Source organism: Dendrobates tinctorius, unplaced genomic scaffold (genome assembly GCF_039654945.1).
Source record: "Dendrobates tinctorius isolate UK_male_01 unplaced genomic scaffold, ASM3965494v1 ptg000062l, whole genome shotgun sequence".
NCBI classification, from domain to species: domain Eukaryota; kingdom Metazoa; phylum Chordata; class Amphibia; order Anura; family Dendrobatidae; genus Dendrobates; species Dendrobates tinctorius.
The window spans coordinates 17758953-17782586 of record NW_027361730.1 but is presented as its reverse complement, the minus strand read 5'-3'; the positions used below and the strand labels follow the sequence as shown (position 1 = coordinate 17782586).

At 41.3% G+C, this 23634-nt stretch overlaps 1 protein-coding gene across 1 annotated transcript in view; it reads left to right on the top strand.

The window, feature by feature from the left end:
- The window catches only part of NRG4 (neuregulin 4), a 121652-nt gene extending 98361 nt beyond the window's left edge, over positions 1–23291 (top strand). Inside the window, exons 3-7 of the mRNA XM_073579344.1 lie at positions 6431–6500; positions 12415–12505; positions 21680–21829; positions 21909–21989; positions 22178–23291. Of these exons, the coding sequence (XP_073435445.1) occupies positions 6431–6500; positions 12415–12505; positions 21680–21829; positions 21909–21945 (348 nt within the window). The 3' untranslated portion in view covers positions 21946–21989; positions 22178–23291. The remainder of the gene's footprint in view (positions 1–6430; positions 6501–12414; positions 12506–21679; positions 21830–21908; positions 21990–22177) is intronic.
- Positions 23292–23634: the final 343 nt, after the last annotated feature.

The following is a 23634-nucleotide window of genomic DNA, read 5'->3' as shown; positions in this document are numbered from 1 at the left end:
CATAGTCCATGACCACTTCGATGTATTGGTGTCCTCGTGCAGACTTAACAAGAGGACCCACTAGATCCATGGCAATCCTCTCAAATGGGACCTCTATCACAGGTAACGGAACTAGGGGACTTTGCCGGAAGTGAGTAGAAGGAGCAGTTATCTGGCAGGTGGGGCAGGACCTACAATAATTTAGGATCTCCCGGTAACATCCCGGTCAATAGACCCTCTGCATTATTCTCTCCTGCATTTTATGTACCCCAGATATCCCCCCAAAACATGTGAATGGGCCATGTCTAAAACCTTCCGCCGGTAGGGACCTGGAACCAACAGCTGCTCCACTATCTCCCCTTCCATCAGTGTGGTCACCCGATACAGTAACTCGCTATTAACTACAAAGTGGGGGTACCTGGTGTCAGCCCCCGGCTCTTGAGCAACCCCATCTATTGCAGACACATTTTTGAATGCACATATTAGAGTAAGATCCCGCATTTGAGCAGGACCAAAATTTTCCCCATAAACCCTCAGATCAGGAACCTCGACCTCACTAACCCTGTCTCATCCTCGTCACCCACCAGGATATACAAGGGGAACTCCTTCACCACTGGCTGTGACAGGGATTGATCAGGGTTGAGTGGGCTTCTTTCTGAGTTACTTAGCAACCATGCCTTTCCCCTAAAGTCCCAAAACAGGCTGAAGTCCCGCCCAATTATCACAGGGTGTAGCAAGTCTCTCACAACCCCCACTTCATGGGACTCAGTGCCACAGTTTGATGTTATATACACTGTGGCAACTATGTAATTCTTTGCATCGCCATGGATACAGCGAATTTCCACGTGTTTCCCTGGGATCAACTGGTGGGGGAGTGTGGCCCTTATCAGGTTCACCAAACTCCCCGAGTCCAATAGTCCTGCCATCAGCACCCCATTTATGGTCACAGGACATGACTGCAGTCCATCTTCCGGCTGATGGTCCACACTGCAAGCGGGTTAAGCATAATATGAGCAGCGCCTGCCTAGGCTGCAATCCATCTGCTCAGAAGACAAAGGACAATGGGCCGCTAAGTGTCCAGGACCGTGACATCACCAGCAGATCATGTCGTTACCAGTAGTCATTTGCAAAACATCAATTGCTCCATAGGGACTCGAACTTCCCCCAGTGGTGGCTCTGCTATCCCTCTTTTGGGACTCGGGCTCCCGCTGCATACCTCAGTATGGAGATGCACCACTCCCCAGCTTCCTAAGGGACCTCTCGACCGCCTGGTACCTTTCTACAAGGCCCACCAGGTCATCTGCATTCCAGGGATCTTCCTCGGCAACCCATATGAAGTTTATCCCCGCAATACACCCAGTGATGAACCCTTTGGGTTCAGACTGACATAGTCACCCCTGAGCGTGCCATTGTCTGTTTTAAGTTTGACTTATTCCCAGGCATCTTGTAAGGCCAGGTCATAATAAGCCTTCTGGGGCTCACCAATTAGATAGGGGGCCAGCACCTCTGCCCACTGGTTAGGTGGCAGTCTCCCTCTCTCCACTACCCGCTCATAAACAGAAATGCCTCTATATCATCACCCGGGATTATTTTCCGCATTGCTTGTCTTACTGCCTTCCGGATGTGCATGTCGTCACCTGGACTTGCAGACTGGGTTTCTGGTCTCCCATGAACCGCCTCAGCAAGCAACTCGATCTGTTGTTACTGTAGTCTGAACTGGTCCTGATGCTGTTGCTGCTGCTGTTGCATCTGCTGGATAAGCAACTTACTCGTCTCCAGATGTGCCAGCTGTTGTTGCTGCTGCGTGTTCACTAAAATGCTTAATCAGGTCCTTCATCTTGTCTGTTGTCTCCCGGCTTATGGCCGCCTTTACTCAGGACATGCGGTTTGTCCATCGCTGCTACTCATGTTCCCAGAACGTTGCCCACATTCAAAGCACAACTTGTGGTAGTCCAACTCATGTGGCGGTATACAGAGAAAGAAAATAGGAACACCGTCTCTTTAAATCTTCAGTTAGTTTATTGTATTGCGGCATAAACCAACAAGAAGGGAAAATAAATGCAGCTTTTCCAGATAAAACAGAAAACAACAAAAAAATAAAACACTGCAATACAGTCCATACCAAGAAAAGAATATCCCAAAGACATAGGACTAAAGAAGGTGTCGAACCACAAACACTTCAAAATAAAAATGCCTTTATTTATTCTTATACAGGTGGCAATTAGTGGTATAAAATTATAAAAACAAGTGCCTGTGCTTGAATAACTAGAAGATAATACAAAATAAATAAGCTGAATATAATAATTGATATATAAATAAATATATAACCGACCAGATGAGGTAAAAAATTAGTCAATCCATAATGTTATATGAGCTATGTAAAAAGATCCCAAATGAATCAAGGGTGAAGAAAAAATAATTCATAAATAGAAGGGGAGAGAAATAAAATAACAATTAATAGTTATATATATTAATGCACTTAGTGCAAAAACATCAATATAGGAAAAAGGACTTAAAGTGTCATAGTGCAAATAAGAAGCATAAAGTGACAGTGCAAAAAGGTGCAAGGATGGGATCAATAACCGTGGTATATACCTTTAAGGTCCATACTGGTTACTGGCACAGCGCACTCCCCATGTGACTCTGTCTATCATGTGACTGATCACATGATCATGACATCACACAGGTCCTGGCAGCTCTGCAGGTGGAGATAAAGTGGACCTTCTTCCTCCCCCTCTATAAAGGTCCACATGAAACCAGCCCATTATGCAACTTTAACTTAACCCTCACAACACATAGCGTGCTGGAAGAAAATACTCTGGATTCATATCACTGATGCCATTAAGCGCAGTGACACATACACTACCTTTCTAAATTTTCCATGAAAACTCATACTTTTATTAATAAAATGAGTTGCCAAATGAATTTAAAATCTAGTCCAGACATTGACAAGGTTCGAAAAAATGATTTTTATTTGAAATAATAATTTTCTCCTTCAAACTTTGCTTTGGTCAAAGAATGCTCCCTTTGCAGCAATTCCAGCATTGCAGACCTTTGGCATTCTAGCAGTTAATTTACTGAGGTAATGTGGAGAAATTTCACCCCATGCTTCCAGAAGCCCCTCCCACAAGTTGGTTTGGCTTGATGGGCACTTTTTGCATACCATATGGTGAAGCTGCTCCCACAACAGCTCAATCGGGTTGAGATCTGGTGACTGCACTGGCCACTCCATTACAGATAGAATACCAGCTGCCTGCTTCTTCCCTAAATAGTTCTTGCATAATTTGGAGATGTGCTTTGGGTCATTGTCCTGTTGAAGGATGAAATTGGCTCCAATCAAGTGCTGTCCACAGGGTATGGCATGGTGTTGCAACACGGAGTGATAGCCTTCCTAATTCAAAATCCCTTTTACCTTGTACAAATCTCCCACTTTACCAGCACCAAAGCAACCCCAGACCATCACATTACCTCCACCATGCTTGACAGATGGCTTTTTCTTTGCCACTCTGCCCTGAAGTCCAGCATCCAAGAGTCGCCTCTTCACTGTAGACGGTGACACTGGCGCTTTGCGTGAACTATTTAATGAAGCTGCCAGTTGAAGGCCTGTGAGGTGTCAATTTCTCAAACTACAGAATCTTATGTACTTGTCTTGTTGCTCAGTTGTGCAGCGGGGCCTCCCACTTCTCTTTCTACTCTGGTTAGATCCTGTTTATGCTCTCCTCTGAAGGGAGTAGTACAAACCGTTGTAGGAAATCTTCAGTTTCATGGCAATTTCTCGCATGGAATAGCCTTTATTTCTAAGAACAAGAATAGATTGTCAAGTTTCACATGAAAGTTCTTTTTTACTGGCCATTTGGAGAGTTTAATGGAACCAACAAATGTAATGCTCCAGATTCTCAACTAGCTCAAAGGAAGGTCAGGTTTATAGCTTCTCTAATCAGCCAAACTGTTTTCAGCTGTGCTAACATACTTGCAAAAGGGTTTTCAAGGGTATTCTAACCATCCATAAACCTTCTTATACAGTTAGCAAACAAAGTACCATAAGAAGACTGGAGTGATGGTTGTTGGAAATGGGCCTCTATACACCTATGAAGATATTGCATTACAAACCAGACGTTTGCAGTTGAATAGTCATTGACCACATTAACAATGTATAGAGTGTATTTCTGAATCATTTAATGTTAGCTTCATTGGAAAAAAATGTGCTTTTCTTTCAAAAATAAGGAAATTTCTAAGTGACCCTAAACTTTTACACGGTATTGTATCTCCCCTCTATTACATTACCATTGTCTTTGTCACAGTGAATTTTGATTTTTTTTTTTAGTTTAAAAAAACAACAACTTATCATTGAGAGGTTTGTCCAATAAAATATGATTTATACTCTAACGGTGGATAATTTGAACATTATACTGGCTCATTTGCATCGACCATTTAGGAAAATCAAAGAAAAATATCATTTGCACAATTTTGAGTGCTGTGTAATGGCCAAAAATAGTGTTATTCCTCATGTACACACAGGACAGCTTATTCTGAAAAATTATTTGATAGTATAGTTTTCAAGTATCCTCTATCAACAGTATACAGCACTGAATGTTCCTCTCCAGTCAAGTATCCTTTTCATTCTCTCATTTAATGTGTTATTTTCCATGTTGAGTAAATAAAACAGCTTTTGTATTTATGGTTATAAATTGCATCCTGCTTAGGCCTGTTTCACACATCCGTTTGGCTCCATCAGTCAAAATCTGCCGTTTTGCAAAAAGAATGGATCCGCCATTTTTCTTGGCGGATCCGTTTTTTTCCCCAATGACTTGCATTATTGGCTGATCTTGACGGATGGGCATCCGTTGGATCCGATTTTGTAGTGATCCGCCATGATTTTTGCATCCGCTGAGCGGACAGGACGGACAATGAAACGTTTTTGTGTTGGCCGGATCCGCATTTGTGACTGCGCATGCCCGGTAGACTTGCCTCGGGCGGAAAATTAACCCTTAAATCCGTTCTGGCTGCTGTTACAAATATTCTCTCTCTCGTCACCTTCGCGTCCCGCGAGATGCCCGCTCTCAGCACCTTCGCCTCCCGCGAGATGCCCGCTCTCATCACCTTCGTGTCCCGCGAGATGCCCGCTCTCATCACCTTCGCGTCACCTTCGCGTCCTGCGAGATGCCCGCTCTCGGCACCTTCGCCTCCCGCGTGATGCCTGCTCTCTTCTCGCGGCTCCCGTTACATCGGCTGTACTTATTTTTTCAGGTATGCGGTTCCTTTAACTTTACTACATCGGCGGATGCCGTCACACCAAGGGTCCGGTGGCTCCCGTTGGTGTTTCAACTACCACGGATCCGTTCTCTGCCTTTTTGGCGGCTCCCGACTGACACAAAAAATGTAAGTGTGAAACAGGCCTTAGCAGGAACATTTTTATGTTTTTCCAGCATGTACAATTTTAAACAACAGTTTGAATTAAACACAAAATTCACAGCAAATTGTTTCAACTGATTTACTTTACTGTATTCTGATAAAGTGCGCTCACTCATTCGATACAGTTCATTTCCCTTATCTGTAACCTTTATTTCCTGTTTTCTCCTGATGTCAGGTATTTTTTTAAGAATTGTTTTATTAACAATTATACAGGATGCTTAGTTATAGGAAAACACTCTTGCAGACAAACTCCGCCAAGGTTATATCCTCCGGTTTTATAGCAGCCATAGTCAATAGCATGCCTCCGCTAAATATATCACTCGCAAAATTATGCAATCAGCAACATTCCAGTGATGCAATAAGTTTTTTGGAAATGTAAGTGCTAAGTATAAAAGTACTGAGAAGGTAAAAGAACACATAATACAGGGCATTAGTAATCCTACTAGATGTAATGTACTAGAAATTGAAGAATAGATAGTGGAAAACCCGAGAAGAAAAGGGAGAGATCAGCCCAGGGGAGGAGTAGCTGTGTGCAGCTCAGGAAGCTTCATCTCCATACTAGGACTTCATGGGGTGGCACAAACAGTGCTTGCAACAAGCTCTGCTATCTCCCCTAGATGCCAAGATTCTGTAAGTAACTAAACCCCAGCACAGCCCAGTTCTATGTGTCAGCCTTATATAACTGTATGTGAAGCATGTGGCAATGCTTAATAGTTACACACTAGGTGGGCCTGTCTGTGCCCAGACTTGTAGACCTTTACTAGTCATTACTAGTGTATAAGAATGAATATGTGCTACTTAGAAAAGAAATATGTGTAGACAGTGTGTATGTGTGTTTTTGCCCATTGTTTCTGAACAGGAAAAAAATACTGCACTTTTTGTGAACTATTTTACATATTTTTCATTGAATGTAGCCTAACATAATTGTTATCACGCAGAATGCATTTGTAAATGAATTTTATCATTCTTTTATTACATTTTTTTATATCATTCATTCATACAGATTTTTTTTTTTTTTTTTTTTTTTTTATCATTCCAGACTCAATTTTCCTACATATCATTGTCTCTAAGCCAAGACCAAGTTATCTGTCTGCATAATATGACAACAGGTAGTTTTATATATTCTGCATATTACATTTGGTAAGATCATTTGTTTCTCCTGAGAAGGCAGCACATTGCTGATTTCAGCATGTTGCGGAAAATAATGCACATTAATGTAAAATGTGATAATGTGAAAAAGTCAGTGACCATATGCCTCCATGCTGCTTCCTTGATTTAATGCGAGCCTCTCGCATGAAAACCTGGCACTGCCGCCGGCACTCAGACTGGAGCGTGCGGCTATATGTATTTCTATGCAGCAGCACGCTCCAGTCCCAGTGCCGGCGGCAGTGCCAGGTTGTCATGCGAGAGACTTGCACGAGAATCTTGTGAGTCTCTCGCAAGTGAGTATGAGCCCTTAAAGTGAGTGACGTTAATTCCAAAGTGCTTTACAGACATTAGCAGCACAAGTAAGTATATGTCTTCTAAAAATGGTGTTAGGTCAGCTTCATACACCTGCATTTAATGACCTAGGAAGGGAATGCAATTTCCGGACTGGCTACAGGTCTCCTGACCTAAACTAGCATCCTCATAGGCACATATGAGGCTGTAATTTTGAGTCAGGAGACCAGTGTCCGATAAGGAAATTGTAGTCTGTACACAAACCGTGAAATGCTGATATACGAAGCTAGCCTAAATAACATGTCTTTATTCATGGATGCTGTGTTCATCATTAAACAGAGTTCTACTATAAACAAGCACTAACAGGGTAATGTTAAAAATAAAGGCGAAAAAAAAATTATGTTTTTTTTATGGGGATAAGTGAGATTCATACATAAATATGCAATCATCGGTTTCAAAGTAAGGGTCAACAAGAGACATTAATGAAGCAGGAAAAAAAATCTGCAATTACTTTAAGGTATACGTTTTACTATGTATTGACTTCCACTTAAAGGGGCTTTTCTGGATTGGCCAAAATGACTTTAAAGGTAGCACATGTCATAAGACTACAAAACAGCTATAATAAATCCTGTACTTCTCTTGTGCTGCCCATTCCTGTGCTTCCCACCAGCCTCTGATTGTTTCCCAATCCGCGTGACCACCCCAGGATTCAAACACAGGTGCCAGTAGTGTGCGGTCAAGACATCTGAAGCCAGTGATTGGTTGCAGTGGTCTTATAGCATTGTACATGACAGTGGCTGATTTTTAGGAGGGGAAAGGCTTATTCGGAATAGGAAATTATATGAAAATATGGCTATTGTGGCGTTTTGTGCTAGTCTCTTATAAATATGCTCCCACATTTTCCCCACTAAATCACGTACGGTATATATTTAAGTGGATGATGTAACTGAAAGACCTCTTAGTTCATGCGCTAATTACAAGAGTGTCTATAACACTTAATAGTGATGCCGCAAGTGTTCTCATTATGTGTCATTGCTAACTTCCTGAGTGATGCAATGGGGAAACAAAGGATGCAATAAAGAGAACCAGTCACCATAAATCCAGGAGTAGTTATAAGCTTAGCTGGCATCACTGACAGGTTCTTTCCACTACACTGTATGAGTGGTTGTATTAATTCTGATATTTACTATAAGCTCACACCTACTTGGGCAGACTAGATACAGAATATTTTGCAAGTGCCATAAGTAAAATGTTTCGTAGCCCACCCTTAAAGCTAATACTAGACAAGGGTGAAAGTCATGGGTATCAATGCTCCAGCCACATTTTAAAGAAACTAACATAACTGTTTAGCCACAATAGTAGTAGTGTGTGGGTAATCTGTTAGTAGTCTAAAAGTAGTTAAAAAAATGGCAAAAAATATAACCAGCACAGGGAGATAATGCCCCACAATGTACCATAGGCTACTTTCCCATAAACCCTCATTAACCTATTTTATGCAAAAATAGTGTCTTTTTGGCATATGATGGACTAGTATTTATTTATTTTACTAGCTTATATAGTGCCATCATATTCCGCAGCACTTTACAGATCATCATCACTGCCCCCATTGGGGCTCACAATCTAGATTCCCAATTAGTATGTCTTTGGAGTGTGGGAGGAAAACGGAGAACCTGGAGAAAACCCACGCAAACATGGGGGGAACATAGAAACTTCTGTCAGATGTTATCCTTGGTGAGATTTGAACCCAGCACTGCAAGGCTACAGTGCTATTCACCGAGCCACCATATGTGGCCTGTAGTGGAAATATGTATTTGTAGGTGATGTATGGCCGGCAGTTAACTAGCATCTGTCCTACAGGTCTCACAAAGGTGATAACATATGTTATCCTGAGAAAATGCAGTTTTCCTGGTCTCAGACCCCAGGGGGTCTTCCTGGGAACACACAGAATTGGGACATTTCACACCTCAGATGCCTTGAGGGAGGATTCCAAATGGGACCTGATAATTGTTATTTACTATAAGAAAGAAAGGTAAAACAAAGAGCGTTTAGAGGAAAAAATAATGTATTTATTGGTAAAGTAGCCATGGTCCAGTCATAAACCAGGAATTAGAATAGTAACATGAAAGGCTGGTTGAGAAAGCTGATCTCCATGCTAAGTCTATAACTTGGGGGTTTACACAAAGAAAGTTGTTCACAGATTGAGGGGCAACCAAGCTGATGTGATCCATTTCATATCCCCCCCTCAAGGAGCAGAATACCAGACTGCAAAGTTTAGATATTTCTGTAATTTCTCCCTTTTATGTTATCACTGTTTTGCATATTTGTATGTCAGTTTTTATTTCCATATTTTTATATCCTTATATTGTAAGCACTGTACCTTTTCTATTAAAACTTAAAACATTAATAAGTGTGAACCTTGTATGCTCTAAAAGCATCCATAACCTCAGAGTGTGTGATCCTTGTGATTGGCAGACAGTAGTAGTAGTACTTCTGGGACTCATCGCCTGTATGTTGGGTGAGTGGTGGCAGCGTGTATGAAGCCGGGTGCGTGGTCTGTGTTGGGTTGTGATTTATGCTCCCATTGCAGCATAGGACAGAGGTTGAATGCTGGACTGAGTGAGAGGAGATAGATGAACCCTTGCAGGCGCAACCCCAAGTCACGTGCTGAGAAGCGGGTATGTGACATGGCCATCATTATTGCTTTATTCCATACAAAGGTAAACTATAAACAATGTTTAACATGCAGAAATCTTCCTGACAAGTACGTCCAAATTTAGGTTTATAGTGTGATGTAACCACAGCCTTACAAATGCTGGAAATGATCCCAAACAGTGCATTGGTGGCAAACTATGAAATTTGTGGTTCAGCTTTATCTACATATATATATGTTTCGTGGTGGAATGCAGGTCATTACATGGCAGCTTTTCATTTGTAAGTGATGATCTGCATCTGAGAATAGTTTGTTTACAAAGACAGGACGCAAATCTGCCAATTTTGCCAATCCGTGGAGCAGGAATCCACTCCCGCTGTATTGTTCAATTATGGAAATCTTGCATCTTGCATTGGATAAGACTGTCCACTTTTTTTTTTTAGTTTTCTTTTGGATCAAAAATTTGCTCGGTTGTTTTCTTATCTCCCACTGTCTTTGTATGGAGTGGTAGCAACCCTAAAGGTCCCGTTACATTTAGTGATGCACCAGCGATCCCGACAGCAATACGACCCGGTCAGGATCGCTGGTGCATCGCTAAATGGTCGCTAGTGAGCTGCCAAACAGGCAGATCTCGCCAGCGACGTAGCAGCGGTCGGCGATCGGTCTTACCTGTCAGACGGCAGCTCTGCTGACGACTTCCTCCCGCGTCCATGAGTCGCTCATCGGTGCCAGCAGGAAGCCGACGACGAGAAATGGACCAGGACGATCTCGCGCGATCAGCGATATCCAGCGGGGGGGGCGGTTGGAGGTAAGTGTCACATGTAGCGATATCGTTATTGCGTCACAAAATCGGTGACGCTTTAGTGATATCGCTAGCTATATCGCTATGTGTAAAAGGGCCTTTACTGCAGTCACATGAAAGATGAGGATCCGTGGGTGCATGGACATCCTCATTGTAGGGGATTGATGAGAGTCTAACACTGGCATCCCTAGAGATCAAAAGTTACCACCTGTGAATAGATTATAAATCATGGGAAAATATCTGGGGGTCCTTAGGCTGCTCTACATTATTACTCTGTAAGCCATGCCCCATTGGTAAAAAACTCCACTAAAATAAAATTTTGCATTAAATAAAAAGGGTCAAATCTCAAGAACCGCATTACAGATTTAAATAATAAAAATAGTCCTTGAATCATTGGCGCAGCGAGAATAAAATTAGAGCAAAAACGCAGCGCTTTTCACCTGCTGACAGGTCCTCTTAAGTAATTGCTATTACTCGCTGAAGTCACAAGACAACTTCTAACCGGCTAGTTATAGATAGTGCATCGACAATACAATGTGGTTTATCATTTACATTGTTCTCATCAACATCTACAGTAAATGCTGCAAGGTAGCACTCCGTCCTTACCTCTCTATTATTTAGGGAAAGTTTCTAGCAATCATTCTATCATTTTTAATGAGCTACATATTAATATATAATCACAGCGTGTCATACTGTATATTTCTGGAGATGTTCTATGGGATAAAGTGCAATCTAGTTTGAAGAATAACTGAGAGTATAATAATAGAAAGAATAATAACCTATTAAGTGATAACTAGAAGGGGAAGAGGAGATAATCACAACTGCTCAAGTGTTGAAAGGGTTTCCGCTTGTATGTCAGTAAGGATTAATCATTGGATAGTGTCATCTTGCATACACTTTGGTATATACTTTGATACAACTGTATCCCGATTAGACAATCATCTACCAGTCATTTACCTAATACAACCCCTGGCAAAAATTATGTAATCACCAGCCTTGGAGGATGTTCATTCAGTTGTTTAATTTTGTAGAAAAAAAGCAGATCACAGACATGGCCCAAAACTAAAGTAATTTCAAATGGCAAATTTCTGGCTTTAAGAAACAGTAAAAGAAATCAAGAACAAAAATGTGGTAGTCAGTAATGGTTACTTTTTTAAACCAAGTATAGGGGAAAAATTATGGAGTCACTCAATGCAGTGTTCCCCGGCATTACGCTCCTGCGGCAGACTAAAGTACAGCAATGCTCATGTGCCGGGGCTCTTTGACCTTTCTCGGCGCATACACACTGCAGTACTTTGCGTTGCCCTGGTCAGGGTAGAGAAGTATGCCTGTGTAAGAGCCGATGCCGTGGAGACTGTGTCAATGATGTAGAACGCATGATCCACAAGAACCACTTAAGGAGGACGGCATCGCAAGAAGAGAGGAGGCACCGGACCAAGACCAGCGACACCCACCATCCCACAGGTGAGAAAAATAAAGGTGTTTTTCTGTTGTTGCAGGCCAGATCAGGGTCAGATAAACATCATATTAGAATGTTGTATATGAGGGCTGAAAGGTGGTGGACTTATTTCATATGGGACAAAACTGTTGACAGGTTTCCTGTAATTCTGCTAAGATTGTCCACAGGCTTGTAGTCCTAAGGTTTTGTGTGTTCGTGTGTTCACAGTGTTATAAAACGCAGGAATACTGTTTTCCTTGTTTGTGTTTTCCTTTATTGCGATTGCGGCACTATCATGCATTCTGTAAAGCAATTCTTTATCTTTTCCAAGCCTCAGTGTGGAATGCAGTGTTTGTTCAGTCTTTTCTATGCTAACACAAAAAAAAAAAAAGTTCCATTCTCTGGGTTTACATGGTACACAGACATTTTCCCCGACTATTGAGGCAAAGATATTCATAAAAAAAGGCATGTTTCATTGCTGATTTCCATTTTATAGACCTTGTTTCTACAGGAAAATGTATGGGGCTCATGCAATACCATTCACTTTCTGCGTAACAGACTGAACCTGTGAATGGTATACTGACAATACTGATATGTTATGTAACTTGGAGATCAGCAGTTCAGTTATAAAGCCAGACGGCATGGTGATTATGATTCTAGAATTGTTTACACTGGATCCACCTTGTGTTTCAGGTCATGGAGTACCCTGTGCAGAGAAAGGGCAGAAATCTTTCTGTTTAAATGGAGGCATATGTTACAGCATAGGTCCTAAGCAACTCTGCAGGTGAGTGGAGTGTATGTGTTCCTTCACATCTAAATTAATTTTCTATAGATGGTCCTTTTCAGATGCCGTATACCTACACTTAGTGCCTTAATGTAATATATACAGTGGGAAAAATAAGTATTTGATACACTACTGATTTTGTTTTCCCACATACAAAGAATGGAGAGGTCTGTAATTTTTATCGTAGATACACTTCAACAGTGAGAGACAGAATCCTAAAATAATCCAGGAAATCACATTGTATGATTTTTAAATATTTAATGCAATAAAATGCTAATTAACTAAGTATTTGATAAAATAAAGAAAGAGAACTTAAATAATTGGCTCAGAAACCTTTGTTTGCAATTACAGAGGTCAAATGTTTCCTGTAGTTCTTGACCAAGTTTGCACACAGCTCCGTTCAAAAATTTTCTGTTAGGTTCAGGTCTGGAGACTGGCTAGGCCTCTGCATGACCTTGAAATGCTTCTTACAGAGCCACTCCTTATTTGCCTTGGCTGTGTGTTTCGGGTCATTGTCATGCTGGAAGACCCAGCCACAACCCATCTTCAATGCACTTACTGAGAAAAGGAGGTTGTTGGCCAAAATCTCGCAATACATGACAACATTTCACAAGTATTTGTGAAGCACAAAGGAAGTGATACATGGTTTTCTAAATATTTAAAAAATACTAGCTGAAGAGCCCGGTGTTGCCTGGGAATAGTAACCAACTGTGGTTAGTTATAACAAATTATAATGATTATATTGCACATAAAAACCGTGCATCTAATCCTGTCCTGTGTGATACTGACTGCTGAGCCGTGTATCTAATCCTATCCTGTGTGATACTACCTGCTGAGCCATGTGTCTAATCCTCTCCCGTGTGATACTGACTGCTGAGCTGTGTATCTAAGCCTATCCTGTGTGATACTGATTGCTGAGCCGTGTATCTAATCCTATCCTGTGTGATACTGGACTCCCCCTGCAGTCTGTGTCAGAGGGTGGTCTGTGTTGGCACGGTAATGTGTTATTTCCAGCTTTACTGAAGGACGATAACACCATAGAAATAAAATGAAAGAAAAAACGCGGACGGCACCGCTATTACCGTATATCCTCAGCTGGTGTGCGGCATTTGGAGCGCTGATAACTGGCAGCTTTGGGTGCTAGACCTGAGAATAGAATTCACAATGCTCTGTATATCCTAGTAGAAATGAGGTCGCACTCAACGAGCTGGTGAAGTTATTGCTTGATTTATTGGCACATGTTACACATGTAGGGCCAGGGGAGTGACATCAGGAGTGCAGAGGGAACTGACAACGATCGTTTCGTGCTATCGTCGAAGCACTTGGATAGCGTGAAACAATCGTTGTCAGCTCCCTCTGCACTCCTGATGTCACTCCCCCGGCCCTACATGTGTAACATGTGCTAATAAATCAAGCAATATCTTCACCAGCTCGTTGAGTGCGACCTCATTTCTACTTGGATATACACACCATAGAAATGATAAGAATAATAGACCTCAGTTACCACAACTGTCTACAAAGAAGACTGTTGCTGATAGCAACCAATCACAGCTCATTTTTCACCTTTTAAACAGCTCTGGGACAGCGTGGCGAGTTTTGAGTGGCGACTTTTGTGTTTCGACCTTTATGTGGCGAGGTTGGTGTATGTGTGGTGAAATGTGTGCTGAGGGTGGTATATGTGTTGAAGCACGTGGTAGTGTGTGTCGCATTTTGTGTGTGTGTACATATCCCCGTGTGTGGTGAGTATCCCATGTCAGGGCCCCACCTTAGCAACTGTATGGTATATACTGTTTGGCGCCATCACTCTCATTCTTTAAGTCCCCCTTGTTCACATCTGGCAGCTGTCAATTTTCCTCCAACACTTTTCCTTTCACTTTTTCCCCATTATGTAGATAGGGGCAAAATTGTTTGGTGCATTGGAACGCGCGGGGTTAAAATTTCGCCTCACAACATAGCCTATGACGCTCTCGAGGTCCAGACGTGTGACTGTGCAAAATTTTGTGGCTGTAGCTACGACGGTGCAGATGTCAATACATACATACACTTTTTCCCCATTATGTAGATAGGGGCAAAATTTTTTGGTGAATTGGAATGCGCGGGATTAAAATTTTGCCTCACAACATAGCCTATGACGCTCTTGGGGTCCAGACGTGTGACTGTGCAAAATTTTGTGGCTGTAGCTACGATGGTGCAGATGCCAATACATACCCTTTTTCCCCATTATGTAGATAGGGGCAAAATTGTTTGGTGAATTGGAATGCGCGGGGTTAAAATTTTGCCTCACAACATAGCCTGTGACGCTCTCGGGGTCCAGAAGTGTGACTGTGCCAAATTTTGTGGCTGTAGCTGTGACGGTGCGGATGCCAATCCCGGACATACATACATACATACATAGACACACACACACACATTGAGCTTTATATATTAGATATAAATATGAAAATTGTGATGTGCATTTGTATTCCGCTCCCCTCAGTCAGTTACTTTGTCGAACCACCTTTTACTGCAATTACTGCTGCAAGTCTTTTGGTGTATGGCTCTACCAATTTTGCACATTTTTGCCCATTCTTCTTTGCATGCTAGCTCTAGCTCAGTGAAATTGGATTGAGGCGTCTGTGAAAGCAATTTTCAAGTCTTGCCACAGATTCTCAATGGGATATAGGTCTGAACCATTCTTTTGTGACTCTGGCAGTATGTTTAGGGTCATTGTCTTGCTGGAAGATGAACCTAATCTTAATAGCTTAATAGCTATTAGCTTAATAGCTTAATAACTTAATAGCTGTCTACAAATATCTAAAGGGCTGTCACATTGTAGAAGGATCAACTTTATTCTCATTTGCACAAGGAAAGACTAGAAGCAATGGGATGAAACTGAATGGGAAGAGACACAGATTAGATATTAGAAAAAACTTTTTGACAGTTAGAGTGATCAATGAGTGGAACAGGCTGCCATGAGAAGTGGTGAGTTCTCCTTCAATGGAAGTCTTCAAACAGAGGCTGGACAGACATCTGACTGGGATGATTTAGCGAATCCTGCTTTGAGCAGGGGGTTGGACCAGATGGCCCAGGAGGTCCCTTCCAACTCTACGATTCTATGATTCTATGATAATCTCAAGTCTTTTGCAGCATCTAACAGGTTTTCCCTCCAGGATTGCCCTGTATTTAGTTCCATTCATCTTCCCATCATCTGTGACCAGCTTTCCTGTCCCTGCACAAGAAAAGTATCCCTACAGTATGATGCTGTTGCCACCATGTTGGATGGTGTTTTCAGAGTGATGTGCAGTGTTAGTTTTCCGCGACACATAGCATTTTGCATGTAGCCCATTAAGTGCTACTTTGGCCTAATCTGATCAAAGCACCTTCTTCCACATGCTATCTGCGTCCTCTACATGGCCTTTTAAAAACTGCAAACAGGACTTCTTATGGCTTGTTCTCAAAAGTGGCTTTCTTCTTTCCACTCTTCCATAAAGGTCAGATTTGTGGAGTATACAACTTAGGCCATGTGCACACATTGAGTATTTGGTGAGTTTTTTACCCCAGTATTTGTAAGCCAAAACCAGGAGTAGAACCGTCCGAGGAAAAGAAACATTTGCACAACTTCTGCATTTTTCACCCACTCCTGGTTTTGGCTTACAAATACTGGGGTAAAAACTCACCAAATACTGAATGTGTGAATGTAGCCTTATAGCTGTAGTCTGGAGAAATTCTCCCATCTGAGCTGTGGATCTCTGCATCTTCTCCAGAGTAACAATGGGCCTCTTGGCTGCTTCTATAATTAGTGCTCTCTTTGCTTGGGATGTCAGTTTAGGTGTGCGGCTATGTCTTGGTAGATTTGTTGTTGTGCTATTCTACCTCTATTTTTGGATGATGGATTGAACAGTGCTTCGTGAGATGTTCAGAGCCTGGGCTATTTTTTTTAAACCTAACCCTGTTTTACTCTTTTCCACAACTTTATCCCTGACCTGTCTGGTGTGTTCCTTGGTTCTGCATACAACTACCCCACTACTTCATATACCATTTTATATGTATTTTCTCCTCACATCTCTTCCTTTCATATGCCACAACTCAATGTGGACACTCTGTTTCTTTGTGGATATCCAAAACACCCCCTCTCCCTTTCCTCTCCTCCCCCATCCCCCTAATTATTTCTGCATATCCTATCCACCATTCTATATATTTACTATTCGCCTTAGGCTATATACACTACCTTACTACCACTATGCTACATGGTTCTCACCTAATACTATTATAACCCCCTCTCTGTTACTGTACTTATTTATCCTTTTATTTTTAGGACTCTGTAATGCCGGAATCCCTATCCCTGCATGCTTCCCCTTCCTTCCCCTGGCAGGGACGCCAAAATGACCATCATCACGGCCACTCGCCAGCATCTCCTGCTCTGGCTCCCAGGTTCCAGCGCCCGCGCATGTCATGCGTGTCTCCTGGCAGCGTGCTTAGGGTGCGCACTCCCTGATTCTTAAAGGCTCAGGGCACGCACTCTGGAAATGTCCCCAGCCTATAGCAGGGAGGCATTAGGTATTTAAGGCACCCCGCCTGAGCAACTTCAGTATCTAGTGCATCGCTACTAGCCCGTTGATAGGTCTCTGTTCCTGTACCCATTCTGTGATCCTGCACCAGTACCTGCCAGTAATCCTGAGCCGGTCCTGTCTGAACCTGAATCTGTTCTGACTGAACCGGCACCAGTATCCATACCTCCAGTGATCCTCTTTCCATCCTGCCTGACATTTCGAGTCCATACCTGCGTCCCTGACACCTGGGGTCAGCTGCTGCAGTATCGGGGACTGCCCTGCAGTGGTACCTGGCTGCTTCCTGCAACACAAACCTTACTTCACCATCAGTGTAGAACCAGGCAGCGGCTTAGGTAGGGGGTCCACACACCCCAGCGTGACAGACTCTATGGCACTTCAAATTCATATCTGCTTGTCCTCTTGCAATGTCATCTGAATTCAATAATTGCACTGACTTCTCATCAAAATTCCCCTACCATTTGCAGTATCTTTTTATGGTTTGTGTTTTCCTGATGTTATTTGTGGGTTTTTCTTTGCATCCCGAACAATTTTCCTGGCAGTAGAGGGCAAACTTTTTGTTGGTCTACCTGACCGTGGTTTTGTTTTTACAGAGCCCCTGATTTTCCATTTGTTAATCACAGTTTGAATGCTGCTGTCTGACATTGTCAATTCATTGGATATGTTTTTGTATCCTTTTTCTGTTTTATACAGTTCAACTACCTTTTCATGTAGATCCATTGACAATTCTTTTGCTTTCCCCATGACTCACAATCCAGAAATGTCAGTGGCTGGATGAAAGAGTCTGGGGGAAAGAGATGCAAGAATCTGTCTGGATCCCAGAAACTCACTCAGCTTTTATGCACACACACACTGATTACAAGTAAACAGGTCACAGGTGAGGATGTTACCTTTAGTAGCCATTCAAAGCCATTTGTGTCAACTTCTGTGCATATTATCAGGCCAAAATCACCAGGGTATTTGAACTTTTGATCAGGGTCATTTGAATGTTTTGGGTTGTCATTATGATTTAAAAAGAGAAAACACAGTAGTTTGACAATAAATGGCTTCACCCAACCACTAACCATGAGTGGAGAAAAAGTTTTGGTGCTATCATTCATATTCTTTGGAAAATGGCCAAGAAAGCAAAAATTCTGCTGGGTATGTAAACTTTTGAGCACAACTGTATATATGTATATTTTGTACACCACAGATATCCCTGATAAAGACCACAATCTGGTCAAAATGTTGGACAATATATGTTGTTTTGTTGGTGCGAGATCAAAATAAATCACATTTGCAGCAAATCCATTTTCGTTTCGTATTGTTGGTGCAGAGGTTACCGTTTTAAGTCTATAGGACTAACGTCCCTTCCTCTAGCACGACTACTGATATAGGCAGGTTTGATCTTACACAGAACTCCTTCTTCCACATGCTAGGTGTGTCCCCTGCATGGGTTTTTCAAAATTGCAGATGGGACTACGTATAGCTTGTTTTTAAATATGGCTTTCTTCTTGCCACTATTCCACTATTCGTGGAGTATTCGACTATAGTTGTCCTGTTGACAGATTCTCCCACCTGAGCTGTGGATCTGTGCAGCTCCTCTAGAGTGACCATGGGACTCTTGGCTGCTACTCTAATTAGTGTTCTTCTTGCTTGAGATGTCAGTTTTGGTGGATGGCCATGCCTTGATAGATTTGTAGTTGTGCTATTCTCCCTCCATTTTTTGATGATGGATTGATCAGTGCTCCCTGAGATGTTTAGAGCTTCGGCTATTTTTTTAAAACCTAATGCTTCTCCGCAACTTACCGTAATTTCTGACATGGCTGGTGTGTTTTTGTTGGTTTTCGTGATACTGTTTGATGCCTTATGTTCTCAAAGGAAATAATTGTCTAATGTTCTTAAACAAACCTCTGATGCCTTCACAAAACAGCTGTAGTTATACTGAGAATTAAAGGGCACCTGTTACCAGAAAAAAACACTATTAGCGTTACTAACCTGCCTGGTGCCTGCATGTAGCTGAACGCTACGGGGAGAAAATGACCCTCCCCACTGAAAGTCATGGGCGCGACGTCACCACTGGTTCAGTCATCGCTCTGAGTATATGACTGACACTCGCTCTGCTTTGCGGCCGGCTGTCAGTTAGGGCCGATAGCACAGCTATTCTGTACACTCAGAGTCGTGATTGAACTATCTTTAACGTCGCCCCTGTCATTGTAACAGGAACACTGCGGGGGGAATAAAGTTTATTCTCTCCCCGCAGTGTTCAGGCAAGTTTGGGCAAGTTAGTAACGCTATTAACCCGCAGACTAACCCCATATTTTCAGGTTAATAGTGTTTTTTTCAGGTGACAAGGTCCCTTTAATTGCACACAGGTGGACTCAATTTACTAATTAGGCAATTTCTGTAGGCAAATGGTCACTCAGGATTTTATTTAGGGGTACCACACTACATGGGGGCTGAATACAAATGCACGTCACAATTTTCAGATTCATATTTTTAAAATATTTTGAAAACAATGTATCATTTCCTTTATACTTCTCAAATACTTGCTACTTTGTGTTGGTACATGACATAAAATCCCCCAAAAATACATTTAAGTTTGTGGGTGTAACTTGAAAAATGTGCAAAAGTTCACTGGGTATAAATACTTTTTCAAGGCTCTCTATATGGATAAATATACTGTAACTACTGTGGGTCAGCTGTTTATCAGTCAATAGATAGAAGACTGGATATGGTGATTGCCCTTATATATTCATATAGTAATTGGGATATACTGTATAGTACCAGATAAGTGCAGGTCCCATCAATTCAGCACTTGTTTCCTCATTAGGCTAAGTTCCCACGGTGCTAAAACACAGCATGTTTTCCACTGCATTAACGATCACTAAAAATTTGCTGCATTTTGCAGTGCTAGGAAAGGGCATGAGATTTTTTTAGACACTGGGAAGCTTATACTGTACAGTTGTGGCCAAAAGTATTGACACCCCTGCAATTCTGTCAGATAATACTCAGTTTCTTCCTGAAAATGATTGCAATCACAAATTCTTTGGTATTATTATCTTCATTTAATTTGTCTTAAATGAAAAAACACAAAAGAGAATGAAGCAAAAAGCAAAACATTGATCATTTCACACAAAACTCCAAAAATGGGCCAGACAAATGTATTGGCACCCTCAGCCTAATACTTGGTTGCACAACCTGTAGCCAAAATAACTGCGACCAACTGCTTCCGGTAACCATCAATGCGTTTTTTACAATGCTCTGCTGGAATTTTAGACCATTCTTCTTTGGCAAACTGCTCCAGGTCCCTGATATTTGAAGGTTGCCTTCTCCAAACTGCCATTTTTAGATTTCTCCACAGGTGTTCTATGGGATTCAGGTCTGGACTCATTGCTGGCCACCTTAGAAGTCTCCAGTGCTTTCTGTCAAACCATTTTCTAGTGCTTTTTGAAGTGTGTTTTGGGTCATTGTCTTGCTGGAAGACCCATGACCTCTGAGGGAGACCCAGCTTTCTCACACTGGGCCCTACATTATGCTGCAAAATTTGTTGGTAGTCTTCAGACTTTATTATGCCATGCACACGGTCAAGCAGTCCAGTGCCAGAGGCAGCAAAGCAACCCCAAAACATCAGGGAACCTCCGCCATGTTTGACTGTAGGGACCGTGTTTTTTTCTTTGAATGCCTCTTTTTTTCTCCTGTAAACTCTATGTTGATGCCTTTGCTCAAAAGGCTCTACTTTTGTCTCATCTGACCAGAGAACATTCTTCCAAAACGTTTTAGGCTTTTTCAGGTAAGTTTTGGCAAACTCCAGCCTGGCTTTTTAATGTCTCAGGGTAAGAAGTGGGGTCTTCCTGGGTCTCCTACCATACAGTCCCTTTTCATTCAGACGCCGATGGCTAGTACGGGTTGACACTGTTGTACCCTCGGACAGCAGGAAAGCTTGAACTTGTTTGGATGTTAGTCGAGGTTCTTTATCCAACATCCGCACAATCTTGCGTTGAAATCTCTTGTCAATTTTTCTTTTCCGTCCACATCTAGGGAGGTTAGCCACAGTGCCATGGGCTTTAAACTTCTTGATGACACTGCGCACGGTAGACACAGGAACATCCAGGTCTTTGGAGATGGAGTTGTAGCCTTGAGATTGCTCATGCTTCTTCACAATTTGGTTTCTCAAGTCCTCAGAAAGTTCTTTGGTCTTCTTTCTTTTCTCCATGCTCAATGTGGTACACACAAGGACACAGGACAGAGGTTGAGTCAACTTTAATCCATGTCAACTGGCTGCAAGTGTGATTTAGTTATTGCCAACACCTGTTAGGTGCCACAGGTAAGTTACAGGTGCTGTTAATTACACAAATTAGATAAGCATCACATGATTTTTCGAACAGTGCCAATACTTTTGTCCACCCTCTTTTTTATGTTTGGTGTGGAATTATATCCAATTTGGCTTTAGGACAATTCTTTTTGTGTTTTTTCATTTAAGACAAATTAAATGAAGATAATACCAAAGAATTTGTGTTTGCAATAATTTTCAGGAAGAAACTGAGTATTATCTGACAGAATTGCAGGGGTGTCAAGACTTTGGGCCACAACTGTATATGTATAAAATCGAAATTCCTTCATATTAACTTCTTTTTATGTTCTGCAGATGCCTTGACAACTACACAGGCGAACGTTGTGAAGAAATCTTACTGTCTAGCGTGGAAACAGAGCCTCAAAGCAACTTTTTAATAAACTTTCTGGTTTTAGGATCTTTCCTGGGTTTGATATTTCTGGGATTAGTTGTTTTTTGTTGCAGGTAAGCAAATTTACTAATTAAGCAAGTTTACTAATTAACTGCAAGTTTTATTCCTAATTTTAAATTTTGAATTTTTCAGAAGAAAATTAAAGAATCGTACAGAAGACGGACCATAAATATGACAGCTTTGTGGACAAAGTGGAGTTCCAGATAACCTGAGGTAGCCATATAATCTAATATATTGTTTTATTTTTTATTTAATTTCAGCTCAGTAAAACTGTCATTCATGCATAATATGGATGTTACAATGTGGCCATATGATAGCCTTCTGAAACTGACCGTGACATATTCACATTGATATTGAACCATATAATGCACTTTTGAAGTTATAACTATATTTTTTTTTAGATATACAAAGACATTTGCTGCCGCATGGAAAACTGGACCTCTGAACTAAATCTTACAAAAAAGTAATATGATGGTTTGCTTTACGTCAAGCTTCCTTGTTGCTCCCACAGGTTTAGGATGCCGAGTAAAATGCAGACTTTGCGGTCATGCTCTCTGGAAATTCTTGCTGCAACGTCTACTACTCAACCTGGATCTGATTACATGAATTTATTAAGCTGTTAATAGGTCATAAGATGCAGGAAGGAATCTGCAAAATTCACAAATATTCAAGCTACACTTAAAACAAGTGTTGTCACGGGTGGATATATGAGCTGAAGTCAACCTGGGTGACAGACAGGATGAGGGATTGTCATAGCTGACTATTCACACCTGCAGCCGGCAAGTGAATGAATAAGAAATGGGGATGGATAACCTGTGACTAGGTAGAAAACAAATGTATAACGTATCACTTAGATTTTGCTTGATGTAGTACTAATTTATGTTTTTGTCAAAGTTAAAAAAGGACTTGTAACTTGCCGTAAATATTAATTTTTTCTTACATGGTGTAAATGCCGTCGTTTTCCTAAGTCTTGTGTTGTTTTTTTATCCTATGCCTAACCGTTCCGGATATGTGTCTCTCTCTTTCCTGTATATAAATCAATTCCTTTTAGCGAAGTGGGCCTGGTCATCAAGAATATCCCTAAAGATAAGAGAAAACCAAGCTCACTTAACTAAAATTACTAATTTTACATACAAGGAAGATTGGGCCATATGTCAGGAACAGAGTCCCAAGAACAAAAAAAGAGCAATTTACACAAGGTAAAAATCATATGTTTATTGCAAGTGACAGGTCCTCTCTTAGCCTTTCATTTACAAAGAGGGTCAGAAACTGGTATGATAAAGTTTTCAAGTGAATATGGCTTTGGGATTTTACTGATAAAAAGCTTGTATTATATACTGTATGTATCAGTACTTTTTAGAGATGAATAAACTTTATATGTTAGAAATGAAAGGAAAACTCTAATTTCTCTGTTTTAATCACTTATCACTTTGATATGTTTTGTATATACAATTTTTGCTTTTATGCTGAGAAAACAAGTTGTTGAATATTAAATTTTTTTTTGCTGAAAACTAAGAGTGTTATGTATCCAACTGTAATTTTTGTCTTTTTCTGTTATTTCATCTGCTGTGACCCAGGATAATGGAAAGTTCAGTGAAGTGATGTGATGAATGCACATCGCAGAACTTATTATTAGTTTTATCATACATTAGTCATTTCAATACCGTAGTGCTGTTTATACAGTATTTTTGTTGAACTGTTGAGGCCAGGTTGCGGCTCGTCAGTAACGGCTCGTTTTTCTGCTTTTTTTTTGTACAGCATGGCCTTTTCCACCAACAAATATTAATTTTACCAACTGCAATAGACTGTTTGAACTAAGTTGAAATATCTGTAGTATTATTACCATTATATAGGGTGA